This window comes from Oryx dammah, unplaced genomic scaffold (genome assembly GCF_014754425.2).
Source record: "Oryx dammah isolate SB20612 unplaced genomic scaffold, SCBI_Odam_1.1 HiC_scaffold_29, whole genome shotgun sequence".
Taxonomy (NCBI): domain Eukaryota; kingdom Metazoa; phylum Chordata; class Mammalia; order Artiodactyla; family Bovidae; genus Oryx; species Oryx dammah.
In genome coordinates, this window is record NW_024070213.1 from 17,097,546 (window position 1) to 17,125,103 (window position 27,558).

The 27,558-nt window shown below is 44.5% G+C and overlaps 1 protein-coding gene across 1 annotated transcript in view; it reads right to left on the reverse strand.

Moving 5' to 3' along the window:
- The window catches only part of LOC120857968 (deleted in malignant brain tumors 1 protein-like), a 239,264-nt gene that overhangs the window by 22,027 nt on the left and 189,679 nt on the right, over window positions 1-27,558 (reverse strand). The window contains 2 exon segments of the mRNA XM_040233889.1: window positions 12,509-12,823; window positions 12,910-12,951. Coding sequence (XP_040089823.1) covers window positions 12,509-12,823; window positions 12,910-12,951 — 357 coding nt within the window.

Sequence of the window (27,558 nt, forward strand, 5' to 3'; positions counted from 1 at the left end):
GCTGTAGCTTTATATGTCCTTGTTGAACTGGCATTGCATGTTGCAACTTTCTGACCTGATGGCAAAGGTTTAGCTTCTATGATCTAAAAATTGGAGACTACTGCATATCCAGCTCTTCTTTTTCCATCCAAGATGAAGCTACTTCCATCAGTGTACCAGATTTCCTCAGGATTGGTCAGAGGATCTTCTGACAATCCCTCTTGGGGTTTTTTCCAGTGGTCCAAGGTTTCTAGGCAAGAGTGAAAGGGGAGAGAGCCCTTGGGGGTAGGCAAGAGGGTGGCTGGTTTAAGAACCTCACAAGAGGATATAGTCAGGTTTGGATTTTCCATCAGCACTACTTGATATCTGAGGATTCTTTGATCAGACATCCATAAATGGCCTCTCCCACTTAGGAGTTGTTTCACTTGGCGGCTGGTAAAAAATAGTTAGTTTGCCCCCAAAAGAGAGTTTTAAAGCATCTTCTATCAGGACTGCAATAGCTGCAAGGTTTCAAAGGCAGGGAGAGATTTTTTCCCAATAAGGGAGATGGACAGTCAGGGACCACTAGAAACTGGTGGGAAAATATTTGTCCATCCTAGCAACAAAGTGCTCAGGTGAATCTTTTGTAATTGTTTGTCCTGTAGTGCCCAAAATGATATAGGCTTGGGAGGAGAAGGCTCTGGAGTAGGAGGTCAGGACAGAATAGGTAGTCCCTGTATCAACCAAGAAATCTCAGACCTACCTACCACATCCAGTTGCACCCTTGGCTCCAGCCCCATGATGGTTATCTGTGACAGGCTGGCTGGCTGGAGTGGGCCACTTCAGTCCTGTTGAACCATTGCGAGGGAAGGCTTGGCACTTGACCTTGAGCCTCTTAGGTCCCAAAGGCAGAGTGCCGCCCAATGTCGCAGTTGATGACATTTGTAGCAAGCCATTTTAGGAGACTTGTCATGGTTTGGACACTCTTTGGCCTAATGCCCCACCTGTCTACAGATTAGGCCTTTGCCTCCTTCTTTGTCCTTCAAGGACTCGGGGTTTGCCATAGGGCTTCCCTGGAGGGCGGCCAGCATCTGGGCATGGCTTGTCTCTTCCCTTTTCTCCCTCTCCTGGGCCTTGGCCTCCCTCTCCTATTCTCTGTTATAAAAGGTATTGGTGACTGTCTGGACTATCTCATCTAAAGAGGCAGCAGGGTCCTGCTGCTATAGCTGTTGTAACTTTATTCTGATGTCTGATGTGCATTGGGACAGGAATTTTCCTTTAAAATCACCTGTCCCTCATAAAAGTCTAAGTCCAAATTGGTAAACTTTTGGAGGGCCTCTTTTAGCCTTTCCAAAAAGGCAATGGGGTTCTTATTGGGTTCCTGAGTTATAGTTGAGACTGGGCACAGTCCCACAAGTAATAGGCTTCCTTCCATTTCCATGATTGAACTATTTCCATGGGTGAACTTCCTTAGGGCTGAGTCTTTTTGAGACTTATCATACCCAGTACTATTGCAACCTGAGAACCAGGAGTCCCCACGTCAGGGTGCAGATCCTCAGGCAAGCTGAGGCACGACAGCCTCCTGCAGCTTGAATCCCCTGGCAGCTGGTCGGCCTCCCTAGAATTGAGTCCCTGCAGGTCAAGGTGTGATGACCTACTGGGACCCCTGGACTGGCAGATCCCCGAGCAGGTTGAGGCATGACAACCTTTCAAGGACCAGATCCCTAGGCAGATCAAAGCAGAATGACCTCCTGAGACCCCCCAGACTGGAGTTGGGCATCCCCAAGGTCTCCAGCATGACCAGTGCTGGGTTTGGTTTAGGGGTTGTAATTTTAACTCATTGCCAGTTTGTTCACTGCAGATGGGAATAGATATCATGATGTAAACAATCCAAGCCTGTGCCCTGAGACTGGGAAACTTTCCTCTTACAGCTCTAAGGGATTGTAAGTCACTGATTTCCTCCCTTAGTCCTCCATAAGAGCAGGTTAGAGTGTCTCCAATGGTAAACATTTCATTGTCATAGACCCACTTTAAGTAATAACAGAAGTAATGACAAAGGAGTGGGTTATCTGGCTCTGTTAGGGGCATTTAAGTATTATAATAACAGGCTGAGTGGAGCAATGTTGCCTACAAGGGGGCAGGGTCCTGGTTGTAGGAGTTAGTAATTGGCTTAAGAACAAATTGGTAAGAGGCAACAGAGCAGATGTTCCATAAAAGTGGAGTGGAGTTTTGATCCAGCAATATGTTTGTAACTTTAGGAGAAGTGTGGTAAGGGTTTGGGCCCAAACGGCCTGCAGGGCTAACTCCCAAAGTGGCAAACATTATCCCTGGAAACCCAATTGCCTTTGAAGGGATGCCAATAGATGGGCTTCTAGCAGGCATTGTTTGCCTGTCTCCCACACTAGCAGGTTCACTGAGAGATGCTGATGTTGCACATGTTGTAGGAAACATGGAAGATGAAGGCCTGAATATCTAAAGGGATTGGATATTATACAGTATTTCCCTTCCAAGAGCCAGCTATTTTCTGATTGTCCCTCCAGAAGATTGTGGAGGCAACATTGTAGGCCTGGACAGAGCTCAGGAAAAGAGCATGAAACAGGAGGGAAGGGGTCAGGGCACAACTTTTGAAAGAATGACATAGCACAAAGGCATAACATAAACTGATTAAAAGCAATTGGGTCCAAAATAACAAGTCAAATTCAAGTAAACCTAATCCCCAATCTGTAAGCTAAATGACATACCCAGAGGTGGTAGGACAGCTCCAAGGCACTGTCAAAGGATGGAGGAGTGGGTGGTTCCCCAGTGATTGGGATGATCTATGAATTTACTCAGCTTGCAAAACCTAGCCAGACCACATTCCATGGCAGAAGCCCTTGCCCTCTGCAATGGCCCACACTCTGCGGAGTGTGCTTCTCTCTGAACTCTAAAAAATCCACCTCTTATCGGTTGTTGTGTCTCTTACTGAATTTTGCAATGAGACATCAGAGCCTGTGCTTCATTAGGTCCTGAAGCCAGGTGTCATGGGTTTTGTCTGGGCTCAAGTCCTGGGAGAGAGGAGCTAAAGGACAGGAGAAAAAAGCAGTGGGAAAAATGTGCCAAGGAATCCCCTTCATAGCTTGCTGGAAAATCTAAATACCTGACCTGTGCTCACAGATTTCATTGGCCTGATCCTTGACACAAAAAAGATTAAGGACAGAAGAACCTCTACTGGCTTGAGTAACAGCTACTGGGGCTCAGCAGATAGTGAAGCCTTTGGGACATACTAAGAAGTAGCCTCTCCAGAGTCCCTCAGTTGTGCCCACTGCCACTCGCCTGCTACAAGGGGGTTCAAGGAAACAAGAAACGAGAGATTGTGAAGCAATTAAGAGTTTGTTAGTCATATGTCCCTCCAGCCATAGGAGTGAAGACCTCCTACCTTAACTGAAGGTCTTCTGGAATCTGAAATTGAGCCGTGTGAGCTTTCTGCTGAGTTCCTTTTTCACTGTCCTGGTTTCCAGCATGCTGGGCTTCTTGTCACTTCCACTGTGCTGGGTTTTCTTCGCGTTCCACTTCCACCATGGGAGCTTTCACCAAGTTGGGCTCCTTGCTGTGCTTAGCCTCCCTCCTCCTTGTGGGGTCCGTGTTGAGGTTGTTTCAGCCAGGTTAAATCCAAGTCACAGCACCATAGATGTCAGAAAGTGAGTGAAAGTGAAGTTGCTCAGTGGTGTCCGACTCTTTGTGACCCCGTGGACTATAGCCTATCAGGCTCCTCTGTCCATGGGATTTTCCAGGCAAGAGTGCTGGAGTGGATTGCCATTAGTGTGTAATTTCGTCGGTTCAGTCTCATCACAACAAAAATTTGAAGCGACGGACCATCCCTCGGACAGACTATGTCACAGCTCTCAGACAGATCAGGGATATAGCTCCGTGTCACAGCTCAGTTTTATTTAGAAAATAAAGGAAAATACATCCTCGAGGCATGAAGGCATGCCGACCCAAAAGACGCGAAGAAAAGAGAGAGAGAGAGAGTGACTGGGAGAAAGCAGAAGAGAGAGCAGGAGAGCACAGGAAAGCATGGGAGAGAGGAATAGAGGCAGAGAAGGAGAGAGGAAGAGAGGCAAGGAGGCAGAAAGGCAGAGAGACAGTGAAGGAGAGAACCCTTTGGCTCCTCTTTTTAGGTGTTTTTTTTCTCCTCTCCCTGGGCCTGCCCTGTGTAAAGTGGGCTAGCCAGGAGTGCTGTTTGTTCTACCTGAGATCTTCAGTCTGGTCCTCAATCCTTCCTTTTTTCTATTTTCATGGGCTTTTCCCTTACTTCTCTTTTAGCCACCACCATTCTGGACATCATAGTCATAGTCAACAAAAGAGTCTGAAATGCAGTACTTGGGTGCAACCTCAAAAATGACAGAATGATCTCTGTTCATTTCCAAGGCAAATCATTCAATATCACAGTAATCCAAGTCTAAGCCCAGACCAGTAATGCTGAAGAAGTTACAGACGAACGGTTCTATGAAGACCTACAAGACTTGTTAGAACTAATACCCCCAAAAGATGTCCTTTTCATTACAGGGGCCAGAAATGCAAAAGTAGGAAGTCAAGAAACACCTGGAGTAACAGGCAAATTTGATCTTGTAGTACAGAATGAAGCAGGGTAAATGCTAACAGAGTTCTGCCAAGAGAATGCACTGGTCATAGCAAACACCCTCTTCCAACAACACAGGAGAAGACTCCACACATGGATATCCCCAGATGGTCAACACTGAAATCAGACTGATTATATCCTTTGCCGCCAAAGATGGAGAAGCTCTATACAGTCAGCAAAAACAAGATTGGGAGCTTACTGTGGCTCAGATCATGAACTCCTTATTGCCAAATTCAGACTTAAATTGAAGAAAGTAGGGAAAACCACTAGATCATTCAGGTATGACCTAAATCAAATCCCTTATGATTATACCGTGGAAGTGAGAAATAGATTTAAGGGTCTAGATCTGATAGATAGAGTGCCGGATGAACTATGGATGGAGGTTCATGACATTGTACAGGAAACAGGGATCAAGACCATCCCCAAGAAAAAGAAATGCAAAAAAGCAAGATGGCAGTCTAAGGAGGCCTTACAAATAGCTGTGAAAAGAAGAGAAGCAAAAAGCAAGGGAGAAATTGAAAGATATACCCATTTGAATATAGAATTCCAAAGAATAGCAAGGAGAGATAAGAAAGCCTTCCTCAGTGATCAATGCAAAGAAATGGAGGAAAACAATAGAATAGGAAAGACTAACGATCTCTTCAAGAAAATTAGAGATACCAAAGGAACATTTCATGCAAAGATGGAGTCAATAAAGGACAGAAATTGTATGGATCTAACAGAAGCAGAAGATATTGAGAAGAAGTGGCAAGAATACACAGAAGAACTGTACAAAAAAGATCTTTATGACCCAGATAATCACAAACGTGTGATCATTCTCACTCACCTAGAGCCAGACATCCTGGAATGTGAAGTCAGGTGGGCCTTAGGAAGAATAACTATGAACAAAACTAGTGGAGGTGATGGAATTCCAGGTGAGCTAATTCAAATTCTAAAAGATGATGGTGTGAAAGTGCTTCACTCGATATGTCAGCATATTTGGAAAACTCAGCAGTGGCCTTATGATTGGAAAAGATCAGTTTTCATTCCAATCCCAAAGAAAGGTAATGTCAAAGAATGCTCAAACTACCTCACAATTGCATTCATCTCACATGCTAGTAAAGTAATGCTTAAAATTCTCCAAGCCAGGATTCAGAAATATGTGAACTGTAAACTTCCAGATGTTCAAGCTAGTTTTAGAAAAGGCAGAAGAACCAGAGATCAAATTGCCAACATCTGCTGGATCATTGAAAAAGCAAGGGAGTTCCAGAAGAACATCTATTTCTGCTTTATTGACTATGCCAAAGCCTTTGACTGTGTGGATCACAATAAACTGTGGAAAATTCTGAAAGATGGGAATACCAGATGACCTGACCTGCCTCTTGAGAAATCTGTATGCAGGTCAGGAAGCAAGTTAGAACTGGACATGGAACAACAGACTGGTTCCAAATAGGAAAAGGAGTACATCAAGGCTGTATATTGTCACCTTGCTTACTTAACTTCTATGCAGAGTACATCATGAGATACGCTGGACTGGATGAGCCACAAGCTGGAATCAAGATTGCCGGGAGAAATATCAACAACCTCAGATACGCAGATGACACCACCCTTATGGCAGAAAGTGAAGAAGAAATAAAAAGCCTCTTGATGAAAGTGAAAGAGGAGAGTGAAAAAGTTGGCCTAAAGCTCAACATTCAGAAAACTAAGATCATGGCATCTGGTCCCATCACTTTATGGCAAATAGATGGGGAAACAGTGGAAACGGTGGCTGACTTTATTTTCTGGGCTCCAAAATCACTGAGGATGGTGATTGCAGCCATGAAATTAAAAGATGCTTGCTCCTTGGAAGGAAAGTTATGACCAACCCAGACAGTATATTAAAAAGCAGAGACATTACTTTGCCAACAAAGGTCTGTCTATTCAAGGCTTGGTTTTTCCAGTAGTCATGTATGAATGTGAGAGTTGGACTATAAAGAAAGCTGAGAACAGAAGAATTGATGCTTTTGAACTGTGGCACTGGAGAAGACTCTTGAGAGTCCCTTGGACTGCAAGGAGGTCCAACCAGTCCATCCTAAAAGAGATCAGTCCTGGGTGTTCACTGGAGGGATTGATATTGAAGCTGAAGCTCCAATTCTTTGGCCACCTGATGGGGAGAGCTGATTCATTTGAAAAGACCATGATGTTGGGAAAGTTTGAGGGCAGGAGAAGGGAACAACTGAGGATGAGATGGTAGGATGGCATCAACGACACAATGGACATGAGTTTGGGTGGACTCTGGGAGTTGGTGATGGACAGGGAGGCCTGGCGTGCTGCAGTTCATGGGGTCACAAAGAGTCGGACTGAGTGACTGAACTGAACTGAACTGATTCTGGACTCTTTTGTCCTATTCTAACTACCTAACAGATATCATTTATTTCTTTCATCAAATGTCATTTATTTCATCAATTCTCAATGGTGAATGGCCATGTGAGCTGCACTGGGAGAAGTCCTGGGCATCTACCCATCCCCAGGCACAGCCTAGAAGTATGAGGACTGAAGGCATGAGTGTAGGTCAGAGCCCTGGATTCCATGCAGGCTATCAACAAAGTAACTGGGTGGGTTCAGCTCACATCCAGGCCACCCCTCTCAGGTCTTTATGTTAGAATAGCAGCTTCTCCACATGTCCACAATGGAATGGGGGGTGGGTGGGTGGGTAAATGTAATCTTAGGCACTCTTGCATGACAGCTCTCTCTACCCTGAGGAATCACAGCAGGATCATGTTTATATTTTCAGTAGTAGCCAGATTAAGGCAATCTTGAAACAGCATGTTTTCAGAGAAGCCCATTAGTCTGAAATTCTTCCTTTAAGAGTTTAGTCATATCAGACTCCTCCATCCACATGTTTGAAACAAGTAGCTAAGTGTTCCTGATCATTCTGTCTACATCCCTTCTTCTAGATCCCATCTGGTTAGATCTTTCTTGCCCTCTTGTCCGACCTGGATGCAGGGTATGGGTGAGCACCAATATGCCCCCCATCAACTTGAAGAGATATGTAAGCTGATATAATTCACTTAGAAGGAGAGAGAACTGGAGAGACAAGAAATAGAAGCATCCTGAAGAAATAGTAGGAAGTGATGGAGAGGAAAGAATGGAAAAAACATTTCCTGCCATATCAATAAACAAGAAATGTCACAGCCATCACCGATTTCTGGCCTCCAAATGTAAGTGAGGGCTCTCAAAACTTTGATCCAGGGGATGCTGCCACCCCCCATGGTGATTGCTGAGGAGCTGGGGAATGCAAGAAGCAGCCGTCTGCCACTCCTTAAGGTGAACAAGGAAACAGGGTTGGCCCCAGATAGCTGAGCTGCATATGAAAGAATTGCATTCAGTGAGTCCTGTGGCTTGCATCTTCCCATACATAGAACGCTACATTCCTTAACTTGGTACCTGATCTTTGATCTTCAGCCTGCCTGCTCCCTTTGTTGCAAACTCATGTGTAGCCTGACTTGCCCTCCTGCCTTTTTGGAGCAGTTTACTCAGAGTTACTGAGATGCTGTCTCCAGGGCCTGGAGTCCTAAACATTCCCACCAAATAAAATAACACTACTTTCAGGTTCTGACTATAGTTTTTGGTTGAGAAGTTCATCTTTCTAGGAAGGGGGTGTGAATGTGGATCTAGTTTAGACTCTTTTTCTAAGTAAGACCTGGAGCATTTGTGATCCAGGCAAAGTCATGACCTCATTAGCCTTTGAAGGAGATGAGAAAACAGGGCAGTGCACTCATCGTGTATTTCCTTTAAGGAAAATGGTGTTTGAGAACCAATCATCTAAAAGCATCTGACATGGAACTTGGTAAACTACCAACAAAGCAAAAAAGTTACTTTATTTAGAATATTTCACTTTGAGCAATTTTCATGTAACACAATTACAGGTCAGCATTACTGTATTGAAATACAGGCAATTAGAATATCTGAGGCTTCATCTCATATTTAATACAACATCATCAGAAAGTCACTGAGGATGTTCCTGTGACACTGAGTTCAACATCATCGTACCCAGGGTCCCCCTTTGTCCCCCTGGAGCAGCCAGGGGCTCTCTTCTCCTTCCCCAGGATTAGCTTCCTCTCTAGAGACGTTTAGAAAAGACTCTGAAAGAGGAAAGAAAAATATGATTAGAACTGAGACAAAGGGACCAGACAGTGTGGTGGAAGCGAGTTAAGCGTGTGGTGATGACAAAGCATCCCTGGGATCCAGGTGTGGGCAGGAGGGTCAGGCTATTCCCCATCAGTTACAGTGAGGATGGATCCCGGCTGTCCTCTCAGATCCAGTCCATGTGGTCTCTGGGGCCTCAATTCATGTGGAAATCCTGCATCACAGGAGACCTGTGCTCACACAGGAGCTCTGGGAAGACCTGCCTCCAAGCTACACAATCAGCAAGGAGATGCCCAAGAACAGTAAGGATCATAGCAATGAATTTAAATGTTCTCCTCTCACAACAGACAGATGTGAAATCACAATGAGAGGGAGAGTGGAGAAAGGAAAACCTGAGTTCCTCACTTACAAACCAGTTCTGCTCTTGGTTGACTTGACTCCTGTTTCCAAATGTCCACAAATACTATAACAGGTGCAGCCACAGAGACCCCTCCCAAGGGACCACATGGGCCCTCAGATGGGGAGAAATGTTTTTCTCCAGAGAATGAGTGTCTTCTTTCAGCTACTGAAACGTCTGGAGCAAATTAGGCTTCAGCTGACCTCAAACTCTGAGTCCATGATCCACCAAATTGGCTTAATGTTAAGGCCACTGTGTATCATAGATTTGTACATGTTAGTGCTGACATATAAACAGAGCTCATCTTAGATTATCAGAATGCCTCACAAATTCAATAGTGCAGTACATTTTTTTAAATCTCTAGCTACCTTTCATGTATAAGACAGCACAGAGGTGTTATCAAAACACTTGTTCTATTTTGGATATCATACATATGCTCAATTAATCTATCTTTTCTTTTCCTTTTGGCCACTGAGCAATGCTTATGGGATCTTTGTTGCTTGACCAGGGATTGAACTCAGGTCCCAGCTGTGAAAGTGCAGAGTCCTAACCACTGTTTTGTCAGGAAATGCCCTAATCTGTAAATTCTAATGCAAGCATATCACATAATTTATGTTGTAGTATGGAGGCATAAATGCCAAAAGTAGAGTGATTACTCACTCCCAAGGAGTATGACACCATTAAAGACAGCATATGGTTGAGAAGTGAAGTGTTAGTCACTCAGTCATGTCCAACTCTTTGTGACCTTATGGACTACAGCCCACCAGATTCCTCTGTCGATGGGATTCTCCAGGTAAGAATACTGGAGTGGGTTGCCATTCCCTTCTCCAGGGGATCTTCTCATCTGGTGATCAAACCAAGGTTTCCTGCACTGCAGGCAGACTCTTTACCATCTGAGCCATCGAATGCATGCGATTACCCAAATTCAAAACTCTAGAGAAGAGAAGCTGGGAATTGAGAAGCTCAAATTCACCCTTTCAAGGACAGAAAGAAGATTGCAGGAGATCAGCTAACACCACTCACCTGTCTGAGAGGACCTGATCCCATCTTCCTTCTCTGGGAGCACTTCCTCTTCACTCCCCTGAGAGGCAGGAGGAGCCCCAGGCACTGGTACCTCTTCAGCATCGTCGTAATCCTCACCAGGGGCATCAGTCCTCTGATCTGGGGCTTCTGAGGGCAGAGCAGGGGTCAGATGAAACCAAAGTAAGTGGGTTGGTCTGGGAAATGACTAAGATCTCTTCTGACCCAGAGTTTCTGAGCCGCTAAATAGAGGCACTTTGTTTCAAAAGATTTTTTTTCTCTAAGATCATGTTTCAGTTTGAAGTGTCCATAAACCAAAACATGATTTTACACATCTTTCTCAAAGCAACTCATACCATTGAGCATTAATAAACTATTACTAAACTATTTTGATAAATTGTGCTTTACAGATGTTATTTTAAAAAACATCATGTGCCTGTCGTGATTCTGGACACAGAGAGCCCAGCCCCAATATGAGACATCACAGAACAGCCAGAGAAGGGCAAGGACGGACCCCATCTGGACACAAGAGATGCCTCTGGTCCATCAGATGAAGACTGTTCCCCTTGCACTTCGTCTCCATGAGGGAAACTCTCCTTCCCAAATCCCAGCTGAGGCAGATCCACCTCTATTACCTGAAGCAGACCTGGAGTCATTGTTGTCCTCACCATCTGACAGGAAGGCTAATGTGGAGACAAACATCACACAACACACAGAATGACCCTCCCCACACTCACGGGACCTGTGTTAAGGCTGGGAAGGGACAGACCTGGCCCCTGCAGTGTAGCCAGGGGGTTTTAGGGCTCTGAGAGGCCATCCTACCACTTTATAGGAGCTGCCTCTGTGAGTGTGGGCTATGCGTTGGGTCTGAAGACACTGAGAAGACCCTCACAGCCAGTGGGTGATGACAGCCAAACGTCCCAGGAGGGCAGACAGAGACACCCACCTGGGATGCCCAGAAGACCCTCCTTCTGAGTCACAAGGTAATCGAGCTCCTCATACACGGCTTCAGCAAGAGCATCGTCATAGCTGTATAAGGCTGAGAGATCCCCTAGAAGGTCAGAGAAGCCGCCCCAGACACCCCAATCCAGCCAGCCCACCTTCATCTCCCCAGTGCTCACATGGGGCTTGCCAAGGCCTCGGCTTAACCTCCCACCCCGTGCCCCGTGTCAGCACCTTCTCCCCTGTCTGACCTGAATCCATAGCTCAGCCCTGACTCTGTCTGATCTCACAGGAGAGGCCATGGCTTATGAGAGTTCACACTTCAGTCCTAAGAACCTCTGTATACTCAGCCCTAAGAGTTTATCACAGAGCACATGGAGTTCTGCAACTCAGAACAGAGGCCTGGCCCAGGTTCCTCTCCTCACAGCTGCCCCATCTCCAGCTTCCACACACTCTCCCTGGTCCCCAGTTCCCCCTGCAGCCCACCTCTGCGCTCTGCTCTCCATCTGAGCAGCTGAGTCATCAGGATGACGAGGACCAGGAAGAGAAGGGACCCCAGGATGATGCAGAGGACCCCAGGCAGGGAGAAAATGCCAGGGAGAAGATTTGAGGTTGTTCTGGTCCCTAGGAGAACAAGGCAAGTGGGTGTGGAGAAGGTCACATAGAGGCACAGAAAAAAACCCTGTGCCAGCATTTCCAGGGAGCTCCGGACAATGGCGTCCCAGCCTCAGACACAAGTGCACTGACAGGGACTGGGGTCCTCCAGGTCTTGTCCTGAGATGTGTCAACTCCACTTCAGCTGAGGCAGAGCTGGGGATTGTCAGGGAGATGCCCTGCAAAGAAAGCCTCTGAGGACCTGGCTCAACCCCTCTCTTTGGGCTTCAGGAGACAAGGCGTCAAACAGTCCTGGGATCTGCGCCTCAGTGACGAGGATCAACACTCAGGGGCAGGTGCGAGAACCTTAGAATCTGCACCATGGGAACCAGACTCACTTGGATCCTGGGCCTGAGAACCTTCTGACCCCAGGAACCAAGGCAGGGGATTTCCCCAAAGCAACGCCCCAGATCCTCCCCACCAGTGAGGGCTCCTCAGGCTCTTCCTCTCCTGAGCTGTCAGAGAGCCCATGGAGTATTTGAGAGTATTTGAGTATTCTCCCCTGCCCATGGATGGACCATAGTACCTTCTGTATTTGGGGGCAACGTTTTCCTTGCACCTAAAGAGAAAAACAGCAGATTGGAGCAGGGTGATTGGCCAGATGCAGGGCAGTCCATTTTTCCCTCCTGAGCCTGAAATCACCCCTCAGTCTCCACAATACCTGTGTCCAGTCTTCCCAGCTCTCCCGCCCTAGATCAGAGCCCCAGCACCCAGACACTGTCTCAATACAAACTCCCCACCCCTCCCGGTCCAGCCCACTGCCCCCGTGATGCCCCAGCTTACCCAGGGTGGACCCTGAACCCCTTACTCACCAGAGCACCTCACACCAGCATCCTCCTCGTGCTTGCAGTCGCTCTGCCCCCAGGGCTCCACAGCACAGTCCCACAGGGAGGACTCCCGGCCCCCGCACCGCACCTCATCCAGCCAGATGCTCCCATTTCCAGGGCCGAATGCCGCGGCCTGCACGGCTTCGAGGGCCTGGCCACAACCCAGCTGCTGACACACCACCTCGGCCTCTGCCAGGCTCCAGGAGTCATCGCACACGGTGCCCCAGGAGCCGCTGTGCCAGACCTCCACCCGCCCTGAGCACTCGCTGTCTCCTCCCCTGAGCCGGAGCTTCTCTCTGTCTGAAAAGGCAGCAGCCCCTCCTGTGACTGCCCTGGTGGGAGGAAGAAGCCTCTGGGAGCCATGGGGAGGGGGCAGGCTGACGTACCTGTGCAGGGGGCAGCAGCTGGACAGCTCTTGGGTCTTCTTCCTGCAGAAACAATGATGGGAAGTGCTGCATCAGGGACGGCTGGGGGACAGCTGTTCCCATACATGAGTAACTAAGGTTTTTTGTCACAGTCAAATGACAAGAGACCACAGAACCTTCATCATTTACTTGACTGAGGTCACTGCATCTTATCAGCAGCTGATATTACTTTATCTAATTAGCAATTTACCAGACTCCACATCCCATAACAAAAGGAAACAGACATAGCAACAAATACAAACATACACCTACATTTTGTAGACTCAACTAAAGCCCATCAATTAGATTTGAAAATATAAAATCATACTAACAACATCCTACATGGTTGGGATTGACACAGAAACAGACAGTAAGTCACCTGCACACGAGATGTAGGCTTCCTCCTTGGGAGAACATGAGTTGTAATTCCAAGGGTCAGAAGGACACTGCCAGAGAGAGGTGTCAGTTTTCCGACACTGGATTCCATCTACCCACTGCGGTCTAGAACCTTCTCTAAGAGCAACAGAAGAGTTGAGACTTCCACTGTCCCCACAGCCAAGCTGTCTGCAGATCATGGACACGGTGATGTCTTCCATGGGGCTGCGGCAGACACTGCCCCAGGTCCCGTTGTAGAAAACTTCCAGCCACCCAGCACACTCCTGGTCCTCGCTCACCATCCTAAGGGCCAGGAACTCTGAGATTGAAAGGGAGGGGATGGGACACAGTGAGCACCCCACTCAGTGTTCTGGGTTTTCCTCTCCCCCAGAAGTTGTGACCATACATCCCTGACTCAATGGAGGAGATGCCCACTGGGTGAGAAGACTGACTTTTGCCTCCCTTTCAGCTGACTTTGACCATTAATGTCTGTACATCTATTTCTACCACAACAATGTAGATATGAACAGAGAGCAAGACCAACTTGGGCACCTGCAGTGACAGGAGCTGCTTCCTGCTTCCTGACAAAGCTTCTAAAAGAACAGAATGTGATGTGGACAGCAAGGTGGTCAACAGAATAACGGACCCCCAGAGATGTCAACAGCCTAATCCCAGAACCTGCGACAGTTACCTTACATTTCGAAAGGGACTTTACAGATGTGATTAATAAGGACCTTGGGATGGAGAGATAGAGCTCAAATATTGTGGAATAACCACGTGAGCCCCGCCTAACACATCTTTCAACCCACTATGCTGAGAAATGCATCATCTTTCCCAGCTCCAGTCAGAGGGTAATGTGAGTGAGGGAGAATGGTTGGAAGAGGCACTGTGGGTGAAGAAGACAAATAAAGAGGACTCTGAGCCAAGAAATGAGGCCACAGAGAAATCACAAAAGCCTGGGAAAGGAGTCCTCCCAGAGACTCCAGGAAGAACACAGCCCTGTGGACACTGGGATGTTGGCCCACGGAGACTCTCTTCAGACTCCTAGCAAACAGAACTGTAAAGGAAAAATCTGAGCTTTCACTATGCCAGGCTCCTCTGTCCATGGGATTCTCAGGCAAGAATAATGGAATGGGTTGTCATGCCCTCCTCCAGGGGATCCTCCTAACCCAGGGACTGAACCCACATCTCTTATATGTCCTGCTTTGGCAGGCAGGTTATTTACCACTAGGGCAACGTGGGAAGCCCAGGATTTCAAGATGTTACTACCACAAGTAACTACAGAATGAGCCCTGCTTTCAAGTGTTAACTGTAAGAAATGGCTCTGTCAGGAAATACTGGTGAGAAGAAAGGACCAGAACCTCAGCTGATGCAGGAGGAAATGAAAGCACCTCATTTGCACATCTACTGGAAAGACAGGCTCCATGTGAGGAAGCCTCCTTCTCTGGTCCTTTCAACGTCTCTCCATCAGAGCTCAGACCCCCATCCTCCAGGGCCCCACCCCTGCCCCAGACTGTGGACAGAGTGTAGTACAGACCTGAGCAGATGACCCCCGCGTCCTCCTTGTGTCTGCAGTCGTGCTTCCCCCAGCCCCTGGAAGGGCACCTCCACACGTGAGACTCATTTCCTGTACAGTTCAGGTCGTCCAGCCAGATGGGCCCTGATCCCGCCCGAAAGTGAGCAGACCTCGTGGCGTTGAGGGCTTCTCCACAGCCCAGCTGCCTGCACACCACGCGGGCATCGTCCAGGTCCCAGCTGTCATCACAGATGGTGCCCCAGGAGCCCTGGTCAAGGATCTCCACTCTCCCGGCGCAGGGACCGCCCCCGTCCACCAGGCGGAGCTGTCTGCTGTCTGAGGAGAGAGAAATGGGACAATGGGGCATTGACCTGGGGAATGAAAAGGGTCTTCTGTCCTGTGGGACCCTCACCTGAGCAGTAGAGGGCGCTCTCCTCTGAGGCTGCAGAGCCTGCTGGTTCTGACAGGGAGTCATTGCACCGGGGCAGCGCCTGGGTCTGGTTTCCTGCAGAAACAGCAATGATCAGGGTGTTGGTGACTGAAAAACAGGAAACTGAATTAAACTAAATAATGACAAGCAGTGGGGTCTGAGAAGAAAAATGTGACATAGCAGTTTTTGCAGTTTAGTTGCTCAGTAGTTTCCAACTCTTTTTGACTCTATGGACTGTAGTACTCCAGGCTCCACTGTCCATGGGATTCTCGAGGCAAGAATACCGGGATGGATTGACGTTTCCTCCTCCAGGGGATCTTCCCCAACCAGGAATCGAAATGTCACCTCCTGTATTTCCTGTATTGGCCAGCAGATTCTTTACCACTGAGCCTTTGGGGAATCCCAGGTTAACATAGCTGGAAAATTTTCATAACTGTAGTGTTTGCCTTCGCTATGAAGAGTTCTGCTTCTGACAGTGCCACAATTTTTGTCTCAAGCACTAAGAATGAGTTAAATAATTTCTGTCCCTAAAGTGAAAGTGAAGTCACTCAGTTGTGTCTGACTCTGCGACTCCATGGACTGCAGCCTACCAACCTCCTCCGTCCATGGGATTCTCCAGGCAAGAGTACTGGAGTGGGGTGCCATTTCCTTCTCCAGGGGATCTTCCCGACCCAGGGATCAAACCCAGGCCTCCCACATTGCAGGCAGAGCCACCAGAGAAGCCCCAAATCTGTCTATCCCCAAATCTACCCCTAAATAGAAGAAGCAAAATAAAACACTTTCTGAAGTGTTTCTACAATTTGTCATCTACAGTGTCTGCATTTAAAAAAAATATTTATTGAAAATAGATCTCATGAGAAACCAAGGGGAAATGTAGACATTAGAAACAATTCACCAGGATACTCAGCTACTAGAGTTACTTGACAGAGAATTTAAAGAGGCTTGATTAAGGTGCCCATGGAATTAACTGAGAAAATGCACACCCTGATGGAAAAGAACAAATAATGCTAACAACAACAAAAAAAAAAAAAGAAAAGAAATAAAAATTCTAGAGCTGAAAAACTTACTAGTTGAAATTAAGAACTAAAGAAAGAGCATATCAGCACATTAGCTCAGCATAAGGGAGAATCAATAAAGTCGAAGGTCATAGGACAAATACACCTCTATTTAGAAGTGCAGGCCACACAGTAAGTGTCCCAATTACACTGCTGTATAACAAATTATAAAAACAGCCTCTGAAGCTATATATATATATGTATATATATATATATATATATACATACATATATACCCACGCTCTTCATTTTCTTAAGTCTTCCTGGATCAGTTATTTGAGAAAGACTCAACTTGGCAGTTGTGTCTTGGGATCTTTCATGTAGTTGCATTTGGATGTCCTCTGGGGTTGATGTCAGCTGAGGACTTGACTGAACTTTGGTTAATAAAGAAATTTCTTGAATTATTTTAGGGATAGAAGGACATCATGACTGCAGCCTAATTCAGAAAGACTTTACATATTTATGGAGAAATGGGGCAAGAGGGGGACAGAGAGAGAGAGAGAGAAAGAGAGGAAGATTACAGCAAAATACTAATATTGGGAGATCCAGGTAAAAGTCATCTGGGAATTTTTATATTATTTTTGCAACTTTCAAGTCTCAAATTAGGTCAAAATAAAAAAAATTAAAAGGTGAAAATAAGTCAGAAAGAATTAATTCCTAGGATACTTTCACTAAAAGAAATACAAATAATTTCAAAAACGTGAAACACCTAGGAGAAAATCTAGTAAAAGATGTCGAAACCTCTGATAGACCTGACTGAATGGAGGCATATGTCATGTCAATGAATTGGGAGACTCAAAATTGTCAAAGTCAGTCATCCTCAAATTTCTGGTAGATAATCTCAATCAATATACAGTTATGAAGTTTCTTTTGGTGAAAAATAACAAACTAATTTCAATTTTTTTTTAAACATAAAAAGCCAAGAATGACCAACACAGTTGGCAAGAAGAGCAACATAGTTAGTTAATATAAAGTAACTCTTGTAAATTAAAATTACCCAAACTTACTATAAATTACAATAATTAAGAAAATATAGTATTTGTGCAAGGATAGACAAATGATACAATGGAATAGAACAGAGAGTCTAAAAAAGGCTTAGACACATATGCCTTTCTCCTTATGGCAAAGGTGGCACACAGTGGAGACAAAAATATTTTCAGAAAAAGATTCTGAGTCAATTAGATGTCAATATGAAACTTGACCCTTAACTTATATAGATGTCAGTCTCAGAAGGAATATACAATTATATGCAAGAGAAAATAAACTTCTATAAGATACTATTGAAGACTGTTTTTATGGTCTTGGAGTAAGCAAAGTTCTTTTCAAAAGGATATAAGAAGTACTAAATATACCGGGAAAAACTAGTAAGTTATATTTCCTTAAGATTAAGAACTTCGCTCATCTAAGGACACGGTACCATTAAGAAAAAGAAAATAAAAGACCAAGGATTAAATAAATCGCATAGTTTTCACCCAACGCCACTGTCATGGTAAGTTGTGGCATCATATTTGTAATAGTCAAGGACAGAAAACTACTCAACTCTCTACCATCAGTCAAATGGGTCAGTATATTGTCATGTGATCATTCAAAGAACTACTCTACAGTAATAAAAATGAATAGTCAGCTGCTATAAACAACATCATGAGTGAATCCCAAACATAATGTTGAGTCAAAGAAGTGAGACACACAAGAAACATACTGCATGATTTTATATAAAGTTCAAAAATCAATAAAATATCCTATGGTTGTTGTTGTTGTTGTTGTCCAACTGCCCAGTCATGTCCAACCTTTGCGACCCCATGGACTGCAGCATGCCAGGCCTCCCTGTCCCTCACCGTCTCCTGGAGTTTGCCCAAGTTCGTGTTCATTGCATCAGTAATGCCATCCAGCCATCTCATCCTCTGACACCCTCTTCTCCTTCTGCCCTCAATCCTTCCCAGATTCAGAGACTTTCCCAATGAGTCATCTATCCACATCAGAAGACCAAAATAATGGAACTTCAGTTTCAGCATCAGTCCTTCCAGTGAATATTCTATGGTAGTAGAAGTTAAACTATTTTCACTGGAGAGGACACAGGACATAGTTACTGGGAGGCAACAGTGACTCTAGTGCTGGGAGTGTTCTCTTGGCTTATCTGGGTTGGGGATCATGACTGAGGTCTACACTTATTGCTGGTGCATCATTTTCTATGATTATTTGTAAATAATAATGCTGCTTAAAAATATATTATTCCCCTTCACACTTCTTGCCCTGACCTGAAAAATGAATGAACAATGAGACAAAGCATATTTCACCATGAAATATCTGATTTTTGAAGACAGGTTTCCCTCACTCTCTGCTCTTGGGGACATTTCACTCCTCTGAGTACCAGTAGCCTTTCCCCCCGCTTACCTGAGCAGATCACATAGGCTGCGTTGTCATGGGAACAGTCAGGACCACCCAGGGCAGTCACAGGGCACGTCCATAAGAAGGACTCAGCCCCCAGGCAGTGAAATCGGACTGTTGAGATATGATCTCCTCCTACTACAAAGCGTGGTCCTCTAGGGGTGGAGATGGCGACTCCACAGCCGAGCTGACGACAGACAACATTGGCATTGGCCAGACTCCAGTGGGAGGCACAGAGCGCTCTCCATCGTCCAGAAATGTTCATCTCCACCTGCCCCTCACACTGAGAGGAGCCGTTTGTCATGAGCCGGACTTCTACATACACTGGTAGAAGAAGACAGGATGTCAGCAAAATCTCATTTTTTAAAAAACCTGAACAGAGTGTGCAAGGAGGTTAAGTGCTGACCTACATCTCACCTGAACAGACAACCTGAGCAGCTCCACTGTGGTGACAAGTGCCCCCTGGACAGGGCACTCTGGGGCAGGACCAGAGCTTAGGCTCCTCCCCCTCACACCTGAACTCTTCAGCCCAGACCCGGCCATCTGACTCTCTGAAAGGCACGTGTCCCAGGACAGAAACAGCCTTGCTGCATCCCAGCTCTGCACAGATGACCTGGGCAGTGGGAAGTGTGAAGTTTCCATCAGACACTGGGGTCCAGTCTTCTCCAGAATACACTTCTACTCGCCCTGAGCAGGGTCCTTCTCCTCCAGCCAGACGCACAAATCCTAAGGGGAACAATCAACAGCAGCAACAAACCCTGTGACTGTTCATAGTCCTTGCTTGGCATTGGAAACAGCACATCATAGGCAAGGATGTGAAAGTGTTTCATCTCTAGGAGTGGGGCATGGAGAGAGAATTTGACAGTTAGTGTCAGAATCGTATTAGTAATTTCATGAGCGAGTTTATGAAAAGAAACCCAGAAAAATTTGCAGTCAGTGAGAATGTATATTTTGAGGTTGATTAGGATGAGAATTCCTCATCTAGGCACCTGGAAACGACAAGACCCAAGGAAACTGCACTGCAGCAGGCATCAGACTTGAGCACAGAGCTGAACTAACCCAGAGTGAAGTAGGTTTATGGGATTCAATAGTTTAGAGGACTAAGAGCCAGACAAGGTTAGAAGGCCATCTGAGATTTCTGGAGCTAGAATTCTGGCCAGTTTTCTCTCAGAAGCCAATAATCAAGCCAGTGAAGACAGGGGACCTCATAGCGGGATATCTATTAATTCAGGCTAGACTGTAGACAGACTTATGGCTCACGGGAGGAAAGCTAGACATCATACAAGTCTACAAGTCTAGTATGATTTTTTTATATTATAACAAGCTTATTATGATTTTGGGACTTCCCTGGTGGCTCAGACGGTAAAGCATCTGACTACAATGTGGGAGACCTGGGTTTGATCCCTGGGTCAGGAAGATCCCCTGGAGAAGGAAATGGCAATCCACTCTAGAACTATTGCCTCGAAAATCCCATGGACAGAGGAGCCTGGTAGGCTACAGTCTATGGGTTTGCAAAGAGTCAGACATGACTGAGCGACTTCACTTTCACATTATGACTTCACATATATTTCTCATAATTCTTGATGGTGAAAGATTCCCAGGATTTCTTAGGTGACTTGATTGTGAAAAGAAGTTGTCCATAGATGGGAGTTTGAATATTAAGAAAGTTCAGAGAGTCACAGAAGAGGGAGGGGCTGGTCCTAGCCATCTTTCTTGAAAGCCTAGGATTTATCAAGGGAGAGAATGAGTTTTCAGTGGGAGTATGCAAATTGGCTGAGTTTGATTACTTTCTACTAGACATGGGGATCTAAGACATGGGAATCTTAGCAAATACTAAGAAACAATGATAATTTAATGTGTTTTAATCCTACATATATGCTAACTGCATATTCCTTTCCTATCTGGATTCTTGAGAAATAGCTAGCATGCAGTAAAAAAAAAAAAAAAAAAAGGAGAGGGAGAGAAAGAGAGCAGAGAGCAAACGAGCCATTTGCAATTTAGAGATTTCCAAATGCAAAAACCTCAATATGGATGAAAGATAGACAGACTTGAGGAAAATATTTGTCCAAGTTTTTGACAGATTTTATCCGCTGTGCTCCTTCCATCTGGCCACCTAACCCTGCTACCCTTTCCCATTTTACCCACTCCAGACAAGAGAACAATCTTAAAAGCTACAAATGGATGGAAAGGAGACTCTGAAAGGAAGATCTTCTGTAGGAGTGGAGTGTGGGTGGGGTGTGTGGTAGGTTAAACTGGGAGTGGATGGAGTATAAAACTGAAAGAGATCAAACTGGTCTGATGGGGAGTTCAGTCACAGGCTACCCTTTCTAATTAAATAATTTTTACTCAACACCTTGTTAGTTTCTGTATTAATCCCACCAGATTATGAATTTAGAAAGAACAAATATTGCTTACATGTTATTGTAGATAGCCTGACACATGTTAGACACTCAAATATATTCAGAACAAGTCTTATACACATCAGGATAGTCTCCCAAGACAAATCATTATTATTTCCTTTTTACTTTATATTTGCTTTCAAATGGAAAAATAAGTGTGGGAACATTGCAAGAAAATTTATGAACTAGAAGGATGATGTGAGGGGATAAGTTATTAAAAATAATAAAACCAACCATGTTCTTATATAACAATAGAAAGAATGGGGCAGAATATAAATATCTAACAGACACAAAGACATACATGCACAGAAATTTAGTATTTGAAGAAGGTAATATTTTATATCATTAGAGAAGACAGACTGTTCAATAAATAGTGCTGAAACACTTTTTGGCCCCCATTTTCCAGGTTTAGTCCATTTGCAAAAGAGACATCAACCTGAGCCATAGGAGGGACCTCAGGGGCCAGGTTGTCAGGAAAGGATTCTCTCTGCACCTATGCCTGAGCCTGGGAGAGCCCTGATTTTCTGTATCTCAGCTTCTGCTTAGGGCCCTTTGTCCCAAAGGCTATCTCACTGTTATAGCTTTGGGGCTGGATTTTATCCAGGGAACCACGAGAGCCTGAGGGACCAGGTGGATTTTCATCATTGTTTATGTAGATCACATCCTTACTTCTCTCCCTCTGACCAAGGTGGCCTCCTCTCTTCTCCCTGTAGCTGTGATGCATCTGCCTCCAGACCAACTCTCAGCCCTCTGACCTTCAGCCTGACCTGACCCTGGACCCTCTGGCTCTTCACCCATCTCTCTGGACTCCTACTGGCTTGACTGGAACAGAGTACTGTGTGGCCTGAGGTGTAGGAAATATCCTTGTTGGGTGAGGGATGTGGCCTCTCAGAGATCCTCAAAGATCAAGTATCTTCCTGGAAGACCAGACCTGCCCTGTGACCTTTCCATCAAGGTGCAGCAAAGGCCAAGGAGAGTGCGTCCCTAGAGGCCCAGAAATAGAACCTCTGATTGGGAAATGAAATGGAGAGAGAGGAGAGGCTACAAGGGAGTCATATCTGAATCCTCTGCAGAGGTCTGATATTTAAGTAGGAGGATGTTACTTGAAGGTAATATTGAGAATCTATTTTCATGTGGTTTATTACAAATACAAGCACCTTTTTAGAATCTGTTATATTCAAGAATTTTGACCGATGTTGGGAATGTAAGTCACAATAAAACAATGCCCTTTTCTTTTTAGAAGTGCAGGAGAAAAACAAGTAGACAGTTTAAAGCCCTCCAAAATGTTTATGAGAGACTTGGATAATCAAAGAAAGGGAAATTGCCCTTCCAGAGGGCCATTTATTTATATGAATCAACTGCAACAAAGGCAAAATGAAACTGTGGTCAGATTTATCCTTGTCTGGTCTCTTGCTGTACAGACATCCTGTGTCCTTAGGCGGACGTAGCATCCTCCACATCACACCTGGACCCTCAGTGCTGCTCAGAGAACCCCACAGGTGACTTTGTCAGCTCCCATTGCCCTTCCATCCCTCCTAGCTATGATAACTCTCTTCCAGCTTCTTCTTCCAGCTTGTCCCCTTACTTCTATTTCTAGCAAATAAACTCCCAATTGCAATTCTCTTATATCACTGAAATCATCAGGTGTAAATTATATAATCTCTTACTATAAAACACAAAATCAATATTTCATTGCCTCCACCTTTGGTGTGTCAGTGCATGGCTACGTGTTCTTTCAAAGATTTGGTTTATGCAGATGTTTTAAAAGAAAATATGGACAAAGAATCTTTTCTAATTACAATGGAAGGAGAAGCTATGACTCAGAGCATTTTATCCACAGTTCTCTGGTCCTACCAGCCAAATGGCTGTGAATATTTACATTTAACTTTGTAAAGGAGACTTGAACTTTGGCATAAATCCACAAATTGCTTTCTGATTTGTTTAATGATGTCCCCTGTGCCTCTCTCTACTCCTACTGACCTAGTGCAAAATAGCGTGTCATAGGGTAACTATGGAAACAACTCCACCCAGGGAGGTGGACCCTCATTCTTGTCCCTCCCTCCTATGGGTTCACTGTGCAAAGGGGTCTGTGTGTGGTGATTTGCAAGTATTTCACTCTTCCAAAAATTATATAAAAAATTATGAAGATCAATTATAATTGGAAATAATAGATTAAACTCTGTCAGGTAAGATCACTGGAGAATAAATAACAGAGACTGACAAGAGGAAAGTAGTGAAGCCCATCCTCACAGATAAATGTGCCCTCAGGGAGGATGGGTAGATGTCTAGACCTCTATAACTCATCTTCTATCGCCAGGTGATCAGACACCAATTTCCTTGGAACTTTCTACTTTCTCAGCCCATGGACAATGCACTGACCGTACCTGAGCAGACGACCCCAGCATCCTCTACATGCTCACAGTCGTGCTGCCCCCAGCCCCGGGAAGGGCACCTCCACACGTGGGACTCCTTTCCTCCGCAGTTCAGGTCGTCCAGCCAAATGGGCCCTGATCCCTGACCTAATCGAGAAAATTTCACGGCATTGAGGGCTCCTCCACAGCCCAGCTGTCTGCACACCACGCGGGCATCATCCAGGTCCCAGCCGTCATCACAGATGGTGCCCCAGGAACCCTGGTCAAGGATCTCCACTCTCCCGGCGCAAGGACCACTCCCGTCCACCAGGCGGAGCTGTCTACTGCCTAAGAAGAGAGAAATGAGACAATGAGGGGTGGACGGGGGCGTAGGGGCCTGGGACCGGGTGGTGGGGATGAGAAGATTCTTCAGGTCTTGAGTTTCCTCTGAGGCTGCAGAGCCTGCTGGTTGAGACACGGAGTTTTGCACTCCGGCAAGCAAAATGAAGATCATGGCATCTGGTTCCATGACTTCATGGGAAATAAATGGGGAAACAGTAGAAACAGTGTCAGACTTTATTTTTGGGGGGCTCCCAAATCACTGCAGATGGTGACTGCAGCCATAAAATTAAAAGACGCTTACTCCTTGGAAGAAAAGTTATGACCAACCTAGATAGCATATTCAAAAGCAGAGACATTACTTTGCCGATTAAGTTCCGTCTAGTCAAGGCTATGGTTTTTCCTGTGTTCATGTATGGATGTGAGAGTTGGACTGTGAAGAAGGCTGAACGCCGAAGGATTGATGCTTTTGAACTGTGGTGTTGGAGAAGATTCTTGAGAGTCCTTTGGACTGCAAGGAGATCCAACCAGTCCATTCTGAAGGAGATCAGCCCCGGGATTTCTTTGGAAGGAATGATGCTAAAGCTGAAACTCCAGTACTTTGGCCACCTCATGCGAAGAGTTGACTCTTTGGAAAAGACTTTGATGATGGGAGGGATTGGGGGCAGGAAGAGAAGGGAATGACAAAGGATGAGATGGCTGAATGGCATCACGGACTCGATGAACGTGAGTCTGAGTGAACTCCGAGAGATGGTGATGGACAGGGAGGCCTGGCGTGCTGTGATTCATGGGGTCGCAAAGAGTCGGACACGACTGAGTGACTGAACTGAACTGAACTGAACTGAACTGAAGCACCTGGGTCTAGTATGTTATAGCAGGAATGAGAATAATAAGGTTGAAAATGGGCAAAAATAGGAAATATTACTCTACTGAGTAGTGTGAGACAGCTGATGTTACCCAAGTCCTATTGGTATTAATCTTCTGATTTGTAGAGTTCTGCATTGTTGTTTTTGAGTCACCAAGTCGTTTCCAACTCTCTTTCGACTGTATGGACAGTAGTCTGCCAGGCTTCTCTGAACATGGGATTTTCCAGGCAAGAATACTGGAGTAAGTTGCCATTTCCTTCTCCAGAGAATCTTCCCAACCCATCGATCAGCCAGGCATCTTCTGCATGGACAGGTAAATCCTTTAACACTGAGCCACCAGGGAAGCCAGACAAAGGTCTGTCTAGTCAAAGTTATGGTTTTTCCAGTAGTCATGTATGGATGTGAGATATGGACTATAAAGAAAGCTGAGCACCGAAGAATTGATGCTTTTGAACTGTGGTGTTGGAGAAGACTCTTGAGAGTTCCTTGGACTGCAAGGAGATTCAGTCATTTCTAAAGGAAATTAGTCCTGAATATTCATTGGAAAGACTGATGCTGAAGCTGAAACTTTGACCACATTATGGGAAGAACTGACTCAATGGAAAAGACCTTGATGCTGGGAAAGACTGAATGCAGGAGGAGAAGGGGACGACAGAGGAAGAGATGATTGGATCGTATCACTGACTCAATGGACATGAGTTTGAGCAAGCTCGGGGAGTTGATGATGGACAGGGAAGTCTGGCATGCTGCAGTCCATGGGGTCACACGGAGTCAGACATGACTGAGTGACTGAACTGACTAATAAATAAATAAGAAAATTTTAAACATTCTAGAGAAAAATGGTAATGAAAGCTATCATAAAGTCTTCTAAAATAACTTTAAATATTTACTTGTTTATCACTCCCTGCATCTAATAAAAAATATAAAAACAGACATACAGACATCTACAAATGTGAACACACACGTACACACACCCCCTACCTGAATTAAAGTTTCACTAGAGGAAGGACTTTGCATATCTTATTTACCCTGTTTTTCTGCTATTAGGACAGTGCCTACATATTGTATGCACTCATTCAACAAGATTCAACAAGTAGGTATATGGAGAACCTTTTCTAAATACCTTGATAGTTGCTTAATAAATATTTATTGAATGAATGTGTAGACAAATAAAATTCAGTGAAACAGAAGTCTTTTAGCTTCATGCTAATCAATGAAATAACAATAGTAAAGCAAATGTAAGTTAAAAGTAATGGTTTGTGAAAATAAATAGTGCATATTAAAAATAAGTTTAATTAACCACACAGCATTGCTATTAGGTAGGCATTGTTGGGTTTCCCCAGTGGGCTCAGTGGTAAGGAATCTGCTAGAAATGCAGTAGATGCAGGTTAAATGCCTGGGTCAGGAAGATCCCCTGGAGAAGGAAATGGCAACCCACTGCAGTATTCTTGCCTGGAAAATCCTATGGATAGAAGAGCCTAGCAGGCTACAGTCCATGGGGTGGAAAAGAGTTGAACACAACTTAGTGATTCAACAACAACAACAAAATTAGTTTGTCTCTAAGTACAGAATTAATTTATATTCAAAATTTCACTTACATAATGTTAAAGGAAAATTATTAAATAGATTATAAGCTACTCTTATCTATTATTCAGTATGAAACATAGGCAATTGTACAAAACCAATAAAATACTTTGGGATAAATTTAACAAAGGAGGTAAAAATCTTGAATGATGAAAGCTATAGGACAGTGATGAATGATATTGAAGAAGACACAAATAAGTGGAAAGATAATCTGTGATCATGGGTTGGAAGACCTTATATTGTTAAAATGCTCATGCTGCACAAAGAAATCTACGGATTCACTGTAATCCTTAACAAAATCCAAGTGGAAATTTTCACACATATGGAATAAACAATCCTAAAGTTTCTATGGAACCACAAAAGACCCTGAATATCAAAATCAATCTTGAGAAAGAACAATGCTGGAGGTGTCATGCATCCTGATTTCAAACTATATTACAAAGTTATACTAATAAAAACAGTATGGTATTTGTATAAAAATGGGCACAGAGATCAACAGAACAGAATAGACAGCCCAGAAATAAATCCAAATATATACAGTCAATTAGATTTTGACAAAGGAGCCAAGAATCTACAATGGGGAACTGACAGTCTCTTCAATGAATGGTGTTATGAACATTAGACTGCTACATGCAAAAGATGCAGTGGCACCACTGTCCATACACCATTCACAAAACTCAACTCAAATGGATTAAAAACTTAACCATAAGTACTGAAGTCATAAAAATCCTAGAAGAAAAAGCAAGGGGAAAATGTCCTTGACCTCAGTCTTTGTGATGATACTTTAGATTTGATGCCAAAAACAAAGGCAAGAAGACCAAAACAGCCAAGTGAAACTACATAAAACTTAAAAACTTCTGCACAACAAAGGAAATGATATGCAGAATGAAGAGACTATCTGTGGAATTAAAGAAGATATTACCAAATTCTATGTACTTCATAAGAGTTAATATCCAAACTATTAATATTTAAAGAACTTACAACTCAATAGCAGAAGAAAAAAAAAAACAGTCTGATTTCAAAATGGGCAGAGGACCTGAATAGACATTTTTTTTCACAGAAAACATCCATTTGGCCAACAGGTACATGAAAAAGCGCACAATATTAGTAGTTACCACCAGGTCAATGTAAATCAAAACCGCAATAAGATATCACCTCACAGAATTGCTTTTATCAAAAAGACAAGAAATAGTAAGAGTTGATGATAATGTGAAGAGAAGAAAAAGTTTCTACACAGTTTCAGGGAATGTAAGTTGAGCATCCCCTATGGAAAAGTTTTGAGGTTCCTGAAAAATTAAAAACAGAACTGCTGTACAATTTAGCAATTTTCC